The 12090-nt window shown below is 43.0% G+C and overlaps 1 protein-coding gene across 2 annotated transcripts in view; it reads left to right on the top strand.

The window, feature by feature from the left end:
• Nucleotides 1-413: 413 nt before the first annotated feature.
• The window catches only part of NPHP3 (nephrocystin 3), a 44754-nt gene continuing 33077 nt past the window's right edge, over nt 414-12090 (top strand). For both annotated transcript variants that reach the window (XM_066351334.1, XM_066351335.1), the window contains exons 1-5: nt 414-836; nt 3719-3844; nt 6175-6325; nt 8971-9123; nt 10153-10286. In XM_066351334.1, coding sequence (XP_066207431.1) covers nt 441-836; nt 3719-3844; nt 6175-6325; nt 8971-9123; nt 10153-10286 — 960 coding nt within the window. In that variant the 5' untranslated portion in view covers nt 414-440. The remainder of the gene's footprint in view (nt 837-3718; nt 3845-6174; nt 6326-8970; nt 9124-10152; nt 10287-12090) is intronic.

Here is a 12090-nt window from a genome sequence, read left to right as displayed (position 1 = left end):
AAGCCCTGCGAGCGCCCGCGCGCAAGCCCTGAGTTAGAACAGCCAGGGTCCTGCACGGCCGCCCCGCCCCTTCTACTGCCAGCCCCGCCCCCTCCTGCTGAGTCACCCAACCCATACCACGCCTCTCGCCCCGCCCCTGTCTTAATGCCCCGCCCAATTCGCCCTGTGCCGTTCACTCCGCCCCTCCCTATACAACCGCTTGTGCCCCGCCCATACCTATCGCCCCGCCCCTCTTCCCTCCCCATTCTACTGCACCGCCCCGCCCCGTCTGCTGCCCCGCCCAATCGTCCCACGCCGCCTGTCCCGGTTCCCATGCCCCTCCCCATCCCGCTTGCCCCTGCCCCTCGCCCCACCTTATTCCTTCCCTCTGCCCCGCCCTTGTCTCGCTTATCAGGTCCCGCCCCCTCCTGGTACCCTAAGTAGGGGCGGCCCGTGGCGCCATGGGGACAGCCTCGTCACTCGTGAGCCCCGCAGGCGGGGAGGTAATCGAGGACACGTACGGGGCGGGTGGCGGGGAAGCCTGCGAAATCCCGGTGGAGGTGAAACCCAAGGCCCGCCTGCTGCGCAGCTCGTTCCGCCGGGGCGCGGGAGCGGGGGCGGCGGGGGCCGGGCCCGGGTCGCTGCCCCGCGGGACGGGCGGCGGCGGACTGCTGGGAGCCAGCTTCAAGTCCACGGGCTCGTCGGTGCCCGAGCTGGAGTATGCGGTGGCTGAGTACGAGCGGCTGAAGAAGGAGTACGAGATCTTCCGGGTTAGCAAGAACCAGGAGTTGCTGTCCATGGGCCGCCGTGAGGCCAAGCTGGACACGGAGAACAAGCGGCTGCGGGCCGAGCTGCAGGTAACACCGGGCCCGGCGCTGAAGAGGGAGGCCACGACACCCTGGAATACGCGGCTGGGCGGCCTGCCCATGGCCGCGTAGCCGCCTGGCGACATTGCCAGGCTAGACTCTGGACGCCTGACACCGTTCCTTGTCCATCTTGTCTCCTCTCCAAACTAACTGGTTTTTGAAAGTTGAGCAGAAACTCCTGTGCATTTTAATTTGAAAGGGCATATTCTCTTGGGGTCTAAACTGATTCCTTAACTAATGCCACCTTTTTTCTATTTCTGGTACATTCATTCAGTCACCTAGAGGCAATTAGTCTGAAAGTGCCCCAAAGCAGCAAATGCCAATTTCCATGGGGCTACGGAAAAGTGGGTTCACTTAGGGCAACACACACGAAAATGACTGATGATATCTGTTGAAGCAACTTATCAAAATCTTCTCAGGAGTTTTTAACTCCCACCCCCTAAAATTTTACATACCTCTATGGTGAGGGATATGTTTCAGGTTTCTTTATGACATTCCATTATTATTGGGTTCTAATGATCCAGAAGTGAATTTTTCTGCAAGCCCCTGATTTTCAACATCTTAACTGCTATAATCCTTTAAGACATTTAATTTACTCAAAAGGAAAAAAATCAAGAGCCCTCCCTCTAGCAGATACAATTTAACTCATTAAAATCGTATGTAAAACCCTGGCCAGTTGGGTCAACGGTAAGAGCATGGGCCGGTGTGCAGAAGTCCTTGATTCAATTCCTGGTCAGGGCACAGAGGAGAAGAAGCAACCATCTGCTTCTCCATCTCCCCTTTTCTCTTTCTCTCTCTCTCTCTCTCTCTTCTCTCTCCTCTCTCTCCTCTCTCTCTCTCCCCCCCCCCCCTCTCTCTCTCACTTTTGTCTCCTGCAGTTATGGCTTGAATGGTTCCAGCAAGTTGGCTCCTGGCACTGAGGATGGCTCCAAGGCCTCCCCTCAGGGCTAAAGTTGCTCGGTGGCCAATGGAGCAGGGGCCAATGGGCAGAGCATCCCCTATAGGGGGCTTGCGGAGTGGATTCCTGGGCTCTCTGCCTCCCCACCTCTCACTTGATAAAAATTTTTAAAAAATTAAAAAAAATAAAATAGTATGTAAAGCAAAAAGTTGTTTTGCTGTAAACAGAGTTGTGAGACTGTGCCATTGGTTTTGGGCCCCTTTGAGAGTTGTGGTTTGTTTATTCTCTTTTTGTTTACTATGGGAGAGACTTCTAGACATTCCGAGTGCTCCTGAGCGCATCACAGTGAGAAATGAGTTTTCTAAAAGGAAGACGTCGGCCTGGCGTGCGGGGGACCGGGTTCAATTCCCGGCCAGGGCACATAGGAGAAGCGCCCATTTGCTTCTCCACCCCCACCCCCTCCTTCCTCTCTGTCTCTCTCTTCCCCTCCCGCAGCCAAGGCTCCATTGGAGCAAGGATGGCCCAGGCGCTGGGGATGGCTCCTTGGCCGCTGCCCCAGGCGCTGGAGTGGCTCTGGTCACGGCAGAGCTGCCCCCCGGAGGGGCAGAGCATCGCCCCCTGGTGGGCAGAGCGTTGCCCCTGGTGGGCGTGCCGGGTGGATCCCGGTCGGGCGCATGCGGGAGTCTGTCTGACTGTCTCTCCCCGTTTCCATCTTCAGAAAAATACAAAAAATAAAAAATAAAAAAAAAATAAAAGGAAGACGCCTTCTTCCTTCTAGACTAGGCATGCTAGTTAACCCATACACCCTGCATTAGCCGTTGTATAATCAGCACTGTTATCTGGGAAGACATAATTATCAGCAATTTGTTTCCTTAACAATTTTCCTACTGGTCAGTGTTAATGCACTTGCATGTATAAAATGGATGTATGCATTTCAGATATCTGATTTTATGGGTCCAAGCCACTGTCCAACAGATGCTGCACACTGGAAATGACTGTGAGATGGAGGTAGAAAAGAAGTCTAGACCAACCCAGGTCAAGTGCAGTAAGGATGGACAAATGCCATAGCTCAGGTTCCTCCTGTTACCAGTGCTAATTCCTTACACAATCCTTCTGATTCCTTTCTCACGTATCTAGGCTTTTAAAAAATTCTTTTTGGCCCTGGCCGGTTGCCCAGCGGTAGAGCATCGGCCTGGCGTGCAGGAGTCCTGGGTTCGATTCCCGGCCAGGGCACACAGGAGAAGCGCCCATCTGCTTCTCCGCCCCTCCCCCTCTCCTTCCTCTCTGTCTCTCTCTTCCCCCCCACAGCCGAGGCCCCATTGGAGCAAAGATGGCCCGGGCGCTGGGGATGGCTCTGTGGCCTCTGCCTCAGGCGCTAGAGTGGCTCTGGTCGCAATAGAGCGACGCCCCGGAGGGGCAGAGCATGGCCCCCTGGTGGGCAGAGCGCCGCCCCCTGGTGGGCATGCCGGGTGGATCCCGGTCGGGTGCATGTGGGAGTCTGTCTGACTGCCTCCCCATTTCCAGCTTCGGAAAAATGAAAAAAAAAAATTCTTTTTTATTTATTTAATGCACTTAGTCAGACATTTAGTGGAGGAGGTCTTAGGCTAACAGGATGAGTAAGACATGAAAGAAAGGAGCACATGATCTCGCCAAATTAATTATTTTTCAAGTTAAACTTAGAAACTGTACTTTTGTTCTTTTAAAGATGGGGAAAGTGATGTGTAAGATTAAGAGGTGGTACAGTAAAGTAAGTATTTTTCCATTGAAAGCTTAATGTTGAAGTGTATTTACTGTTTGTTCAAGTATGTTTGCATTTTTTCATTATATGTTCAAATAAAATGGCAATATGCAGTTCTTGGTAACTGGTAAAATAGCAAATTGCTAAAATTTTAAGATATATAATATTTATGTAAGATAATGTAAAATTTGAGGAGATTACTATTTTTGTTAGCAATAACAAGGTAAATTCTTCCAGGCACTTCAAAAGACTTATCAGAAGATACTTCGGGAAAAGGAGAGCGCTGTAGAAGCCAAATACCAAGCAATGGAGAGGGCAGCTACATTTGAACATGACAGAGATAAAGTTAAAAGGCAATTCAAGGTATTCCTTATGTTTTTATTCCCAAAGTGATACAGAATAAAAAGTATATATTTTCTTTCTTTTTTTTTTTTTTCCATTTATTTAGTGAGAGGAGGGGAAGCAGAGACAGACTCCTGCATGCACCCTGACCGGGATCCACCCGGCAAGCCCACTAGGGGGCGATGCTCTGCCCATCTGGGATCTTAGCTGCGTTGCAAATGGAGCCATTTTTTTTAGCACCTGAGGTGGAGGCCATGGAGCCATCCTCAGCGCCCAGGGCCAACTCGCTCTATCGATCTATGGCTGCAGGAGTGGAGGAGAAGAAAGAGAGAGAGAGAGAGAGAGAGAAATGAGAGGGAGAGGGGTGGAGGAGCAGGTGGTCACTTCTCCTGTGTGGCCTGGCCAGGAATTGAACCCAGGACATCATACACCAGGCCGACGCTCTACCACTGAGCAAACTGGCCAGGGAAAACTATATATAAGGTCTACCGGAAAGTTCTGTCCATTTCTATCACAACAAATTTCAACACATAAGCACATGTTTATTTGGTGCATGTGTGCCTCTCTATTTTTATCACTTAATGAATACATACTGACATAGTAAATCAACTAAAACAAAGTTGATTCACTCACGTTAGTCTTATGTGTGAAGCAATAAGTGTACCCATGGCTACTGATAAAGTTCATTTACGCCACTGTATTGTATACGAATTTCAACAAGGAAGAAATGCTACAGAAGCATGTAGAAATTTATTGAAAGTGTTTGGTGAAGGTACAGTTTCTGACAGGACATACAGAAGATGGTTTGAAAAATTCAAAACAGGTGATTTCGACCTTTCTGATAAGCCACGTTCTGGGCGACCATCTTTGATGGATGACGATGTTATGTTGTTAAGACTATGTTGGAGCAAGATCCTTTTCTGACAACATTGGAGATCACAGAAAGGCTTAATTCAGCTCAGCAAACCATTTCGAACCATATTCGGAAGATAGGATTGGTGTGGAAATATATTATTTAATAAAGTTTATTGACGGTAAGAAAAATTTGTATTTTGTTTTATTCCAAAAACGGACAGAACTTTCCGGTAGACCTTCAACATGGTCTTAACAACATCGTCATCGATCAAAGATGGTCGCCCAGAACGTGGCTTATCAGGAAGGTCGAAATCACCTGTTTAGAATTTTTCAAACCATCTTCTGCATGTCCTATCAGAAACTGTACCTTCACCAAACACTTTCAATAAATTTCTACATGCTTCTGTAGCATTTCTTCCTTGTTGAAATTTGTATACAATACAGTGGCGTAAATGAACTTTTATCAGTAGCCATGGGTACACTATCGCTTCACACATAAGACTAACGTGAATCAACTTTGATTTAGTTAATTTGCTACGTCAGTATGTATACATTAAGTGATAAAAATAGAGAGGCACACATGCGCCAAATAAACGTGCTTACGTGTTGAAACTTGTTGTGATAGAAACGGACAGAACTTTCCGGTAGACCTTATTTTTTCAAAGTTTATATAATGTGGTGATGAATAAATAATAGGAAGTAAATAAATAGTAGGAGTCATGAAAGTGATAAGAATTAAAGTAGAACATTTTTTTACATTTTGAGTTGAACCTGGTAAACCTGAGATAGTTTCAAAGAAAAGGTATAAATAAGGATTTTGGAAAAAATAGAGTGTTTCTCTATGGAGGAAGGCATTTGGAAATATTTGGGAGTGTTTTGTATGGGAGGGTATTACTAGCATTTAGTGGAAGGAGGGAACAAATTTGTTCAACATTATTGCAGTGCATAAGACAGCCCCATACCACAGAAATGCATCCTGCTGAAATCCAGTGGTTCCAGTTACAAAACAGGTAGAAATAGATACTCAGAGTATTCATCCTACAAAAGAGGAAATCAAGGACGTAATGAATGAAAAATGTTTCCCTTAAAAGTTGAAGGCACAGCCTGACCAGGCGGTGGCACAGTGGATAGAGTGTTGGACTGGGATGTGGAGGACCCAGGTTCAAGACCCCAAGGTCGCCAGCTTAAGCGCAGGTTTATCTGGTTTGAGCAAGGCTCACCAGCTTGAGCCCAAGGTTGCTGGCTCGAGCAAGGGGTCACTCGCTCTGCTGTACCCCCCTGGTTAAGGCACATATGAGAAAGCAATCAATGAACAACTGAGGAGCCGCAACGAAGAATTGATGTTTCTCATTTCTTTCCCTTCCTGTCTGTCCCTATCTGTCCCTCTCTCTGACTCGCTCTGTCTATGCCACACACACAAAAAATAAAAAAATAAAAAGTTAAAGGCATAATTTTTTTATTATAGAAAAAGTTTCAAAATTTCAATTCTTTCAAAGATTTTTAGGGAGACCAAGGAGAATGAAATTCAGGACTTACTGAGAGCCAAGCGAGAGTTGGAGAGCAAACTTCAGAGGCTACAAGTTCAGGGGATCCAAGTGTTTGATCCTGGGGAGTCTGATTCAGATGACAACTGTACAGATGTTACTGGTAAATGTATTTCCTATTTATAATAACTTAAGGTTTCAGTGTAGGTGTAATGCTATTGTAGAGTCAACTTTGAATCCTTTTACTTATGATAGAGTTGCACTTTCTCTCGGGTTCTCAATTGTTACAACAGCTCTTTTCCATGAAGTCTATGATGCTGTCAGAGGCTCAGCCTCTGACAAAACCTCAGTTCCTTCTGTTTTGTTGCTCTGCCAGCCTCAACCCACAGCTTTTCTCTCTCTAGTCTAAGATAGCTCCTGCAGGTCCCACATTCACATCTACATTCTATCCCAGGGAAGAGAAAAGGGAATACATTCCTTCCCTTCACAGCACGATTTGAAAGCTATACAAGTTACTCCTACTCATATCCCATTGGCCAGAACTATGCTGAGGATGATTGGAAAGTGTAATCATTAACAGAAGAGCCCTGTATCCTTCTAAAGCTTGGGGTAATAATGATGTATTCTTTACAACTATTACTTACAACATCTGCATGGTATTTCATTGAATAGTTTCCAATGCAGTTTTGTGAACTATTCAAAGAGTTTTTATTTTATAATTAAACATATTAAATTTTTTTTCTAGAAATAAAGGAAAGCCTGGAATCATAGAATGAAAGGGTCCACCATGTTCCAAGAAAATGTTAATAAAGTGTGACTGATACTGAAAAAAGAAAAAAGATTCTGTTTTAAAAGTGGTGAGGCCTGACCAGGCGGTGGTGCAGTTGATAGAGCATTGACCTGGGATACTGGGGACCTAGGTTCGAAACCCCAAGGTCGCCAGCTTGAGCATGGGCTCATCAGCTTGAGTGCAGGGTCGCCAACTTGAGTGTGGGATCATAGACATGACCCCATGGTCACTGACTTGAGCCCAAGGTCGCTGGCTTGAGCCCAAGGTCACTGACTTGAGCAAGGGATCACTGGCTCAGCTGGAGCCCCCAGGTCAAGGCACGTATGTGAAAACAATCAATGAACAACTAAGATGCTGCAACACAAATTGATGCATTTCCTCTCTCTCCCTTCCTGCCCATCTCCCTCTCTCTCTCTCTCTCTCTCTCTCTCTCTCTCTCTGTCAAAATAAATAAATAAATAAAAAGTGGTGGGAAAATGCAGTCACTCTTCACTCTCACATTTATAAAAAAAAAAAAAAAAAGAATTACCAGTATATTCTTATAGACTGATATATTTTGGAGTGGAGTGAAGTATGGCAACTGACAGTTACCTTTTAATTTGTATTTTAGTATCGTTAGAATCTGACCAGCATCCTGGGATTTTTACTACTAACTTTTGAGGGGAAAAATGGAGTGATTTTTACTGGCTTAGAGTGACTAAGAAGTGCTTTTATGCCCTACATTAATCCTAGTAGTTATTTCAGTATTGACACGTGTTAAAATGTACAATGTTTCAAAACTATTGTATTGTTATTGTCTAATCAAGTTAATAAAAACAAGTTGATATTTCCTCCCAGTCTTTCTTCATATCTTGATTTAAACAGGAAAAAGGAATGTCTGAGGGAATGTCATTCATTTGAGATTCAAAGACCTGCCAATAATCATGTCAATTTTGCCAGAGATTTAGCCCCATCTCTGTTTTTTTTATGGTTAGTCAAGGATGCCGTATAGATATTCTGGAAAATATCATTTACATTAAAAAATCAGTAAGTTCTTAAGTACCTATTGATTTAAACAATTTTGTTGCTCTGGATGTATTCTTTACATCCTTAGCATACAGCCTAATGAACTACTAACATTAATTACTTGTGTGTTAGTAATAGTATTCCTTTTAAATTCTTTCCCTTAAATTTTACATTGATACTTAAACCATATAGTTAGAAATATTTTTTTTAGAATTTCTTTGTGTGCAGATGTTTTTGACTTTCATTGTTATTAAATTTTCTTTGGTTATATCATTTTATTTATTTATTTATTTGTTTGTTTGTTTATTTATCTGAAGTGAGAAGCAGGGAGGCAGAGAGACAGACTCCCGCATGCGCCGGACCAGGGTCCACCCAGCATGCCCACCGGGGGCTATGCTCTGCCCATCTGGGGCATTGCTCTGTTCCAACGGGAGCCATTCTAGCACCTGAGGCAGAGGCCATAGAGCCATCCTCAGTGCCCGGGCTAACTTTGCTCCAATGGAGCCGTGGCTGCAGGAGGAGAAAAGAGAGACAGAGAGAAAGTTGAGGGGGAAGGGTGGAGAGGCAAATGGGTGCTTCTCCTGTTGTGCCCTGGCCAGGAATCGAACCCAGGACTTCCACAGGCCAGGCTGATGCTCTACCACTGAGCTATCAGGCCAGGGCTTATATTATTCTTTTTAAGTTAAATTTATTGGGGTGACAATGGTTAATACAATTATATAGGTTTCAAGTATACAGTTCTATGATACATCATCTGGATATTGCATTGTAGTCTTAATTTTTTTCATCTGTCTCTTTTTAATTCCCTTTGAATTTGAGATGATAACCAGAATTATGTTAACCTGCACCTTAGAACCTTCCAGAAGTGGGTGGCAAAGTACTTTCAAAATAATTAAAGTTTGAATATTTGTTGCATTTATAATATTATAGTATTTTTTTAAAAAAATTAGAACTCCTGCTCAGTATACCTGGTAAGTTTTTGAACATTCAGCTAAAATCTCTTGCTTTAACAGCTGCTGGAACCCAGTGTGAATATTGGACTGGTCGAGCCCTGGGAAGTGAACCTTCCATCGGGAGCATGATCCAACTTCAGCAGTCCTTCAGGGGCCCTGAGTTCGCTCACAGTTCTATAGATGTGGAAGGACCCTTCGCAAATGTCAACAGAGGTAACACATCATTTCCCAATTACCTTGGCTAATGGTAGTGACTGTTTATGTGTATTATAAACTTGTGCTTGGACAACTACCATCTGCAGAACCTGAGATTTGTGTACTGGGGTTCTTCCATTGTCAAACCATTATGTACTGGTGCTGTCACAGACCAGGACTGAGGAAGTGACCTTATCATATCAGAATCAGATGGTGCTCCCTGGCCAACTGTCCATTCAGGTTCTGATAACTAAACTTCTGGTCTGAATTCTCAGGTATCTTAGTTGAACAGTGAAAGTCTAATGTAAATTAACTGAGAAATAATAGTTTTTAGTCTTTCTGTCTGCATCTTTGATGCCGTTGAAGGTTAGAGCAGGTTGTAGAGTAGAATACAAAACCTCAGTTATATAGTATAGTAATTCTTAGTCAAAAGAATATTTTCTTTATTTTAATATAGTTTGACATACAAACAGCTCAAAGATCTGTCTAGAATTTCAGTACCAATGCAGATCTGAGATGTTATAAATAGTTCTGCTTTTTTTTCTTAGAACTGTGAAATTATTTATTAGCAAAATGAAAATCATTTTTAAAACTATGCCTTTTGAATTGGCCAAATATTTTTTTAAATATTTGTTCTTTCACACCAACTAGCATATCGTTACTTTTTATTTTATGTCATTCTTGAACTTTCTTTTTGACTCAGTATATTTCAAGAATATTAAGTAGGTAAAACCATAGGCCAGCCTGGGAATGTAGGCTCTCCTCAAGTAGAAAACTGTATGGCATAGTTCCATGATATGTGACCGCAACCACCAGTACCCCAGCAAAGACCACTGGTGACATTAATTGCTTTAAGCCCCAGAATAGAATTTGACATTAGAGAACTGGTTGCTTTCTAATCCTTTATTCTATGTGATGTCAGTATTAAGTGAGATCAGATTCTATTCTGTGATGCCTGTTATTTTTTTTATGACTTTCTAAAAATCATCTTGTCAAGTGTTCTCTGGTGATTTTTCTTCATGAACTTATAAGAAATTTTATTTTCAGATGACTGGGATATTGCTGTAGCTAGTTTATTACAAGTTACTCCCTTGCTTTCACATTCTCTGTGGAGTAACACTGTCAGATGTTACCTCATTTATACAGATGAAACTCAGCCTGAAATGGATCTTTTCCTTAAGGTAAGGACAGTTATAAATTCTGTATTCACTAATTTAAAACGCAAGTTAATACTGTATCCTATTTCTGATTCTACTAATTCTAAACCAAGTAGTTTACTTCCTACTAGATTATGTGTCTTAAAGAGCAGGAAACATTTTGGGCATTTTTTAAGGGAAAGTCTTACTCAATATTATCAGTATTTTTAAATTAAGGTTTTGGAACTTTGTGCTTTTTTTTTTTATTCTATTTATTCATTTTTTAGAGAGGAGAGAGAAAGGGAGAGAGAGAGACAGAGAGGGAGAGAGAGAGACAGAGAGAGAAGGTGGGGAGGAGCTGAAAGCATCAACTCCCATATGTGCCTTGACCAGGCAAGCCCAGGGTTTCGAACTGGCGACCTCAGCATTTCCAGGTCGACGCTTTATCCACTGCGCCACCACAGGTCAGGCAAGAACTTTGTGCTTTTGAGTGCTCCATTACACATTCTCCACAACATTTAAAACCCTTGTTACTAGTGCCTGCTTTAGTTAATATCTACCTGCTCTAATCTTAAATCTTTTTTCGATTATAACAGCATTTAATCCTTGTTATGACTTTTAATTTTTCAAAATAGCCATTGTGGTTAATCTAAGGCAGGGTTCAGCAAATTGCAGCCTGTGGGCCAAATCTGGCCTGCTGTCTATTTTTGTATGACCCAGAGCTAAGACTGTTTTTACATTTTTAAATAGTTGAAAAAAAATCAAATGAAAAATAATATTTTGTGACATGTAAAAACTCTATGAAATTCAAATTTTAGTGTCGATAAAGTTTTATGGAACACAGCCATGCTCATTTATGCACATTTTGTCTGTGGCTATTTTGCTCTGCCCACAGCGGAATAACTGACACAGACTAAATGGACCACAGAGCCGCTGCCCAAGCAGCCAAGTGGTGAAGCTATCATTAGTTTCTGAAAACATTTGCCATCTGGCCCTTTACAAAGAACATTTGCCTAATACTGTCTGTTTGTTCTAACTGAATTTTAAATAAATCTGCATGTCACATGCTATGCCTGTGTCCTGCAGATTGTTTAATAAGTTCATTTAGCTTTCTTTTTTGATGTTACTGAATTTTGGTAAAAAATATAAATATTTTGAATACCAAAGATTTCACTCACTAACTGAATACAGGTTGTTTCCAAACACATGTTGAAGGAATCACTAATTTATTGCAGAATAATAGTCATGATTACTTAGTAACTTAATTTGTTATGACCAATATATTTTTATTTTAGGTATGTCTATGGATTTATATTTTTCACTCTTTATAACAATAAAACATAAATAATTTGTAATAATAATTAAAAAATTAAAAAATCACTAAAGCAAAATAACCTAATATTTTTCTCTCATACTTCAGGTTTTCTTTTTTTTTTCTTTTTTTTGTATTTCTCTGAAGTTGGAAATGGGGGAGGCAGTAAAACAGACTCCCGCATGCGCCCAACCGGGATCCACCCAGCACGCCCACCAGGGAGCGATGCTCTGCCCATCTGGGGCGTCGCTCTGCCACAATCAGAGCCATTCTAGCACCTGAGGCAGAGGCCACAGAGCCATCCTCAGCACCCGGGCCAACTTTGCTCCAATGGAGCCTTGGCTGCGGGAGGGGAAGAGAGAGACAGAGAGGAAGGGGAGGGGGAGAGGTGGAGAAGCAGACGGGTGCTTCTCCTGTGTGCCCTGGCCAGGAATCGAACCTGGGACTCCCGCACGCCAGGCCGATGCTCTACCACTGAGCCAACCAGCCAGGGCCTACTTCAGGTTTTATATTAAGGTAAATCATTTTCTGAGCTAG

The sequence above is a fragment of the Saccopteryx leptura genome, chromosome 10, assembly GCF_036850995.1.
Source record: "Saccopteryx leptura isolate mSacLep1 chromosome 10, mSacLep1_pri_phased_curated, whole genome shotgun sequence".
Lineage (NCBI taxonomy): Eukaryota > Metazoa > Chordata > Mammalia > Chiroptera > Emballonuridae > Saccopteryx > Saccopteryx leptura.
Note: the sequence above shows the minus strand (reverse complement) of the source record. Positions and strands in the feature narration are given on the sequence as shown.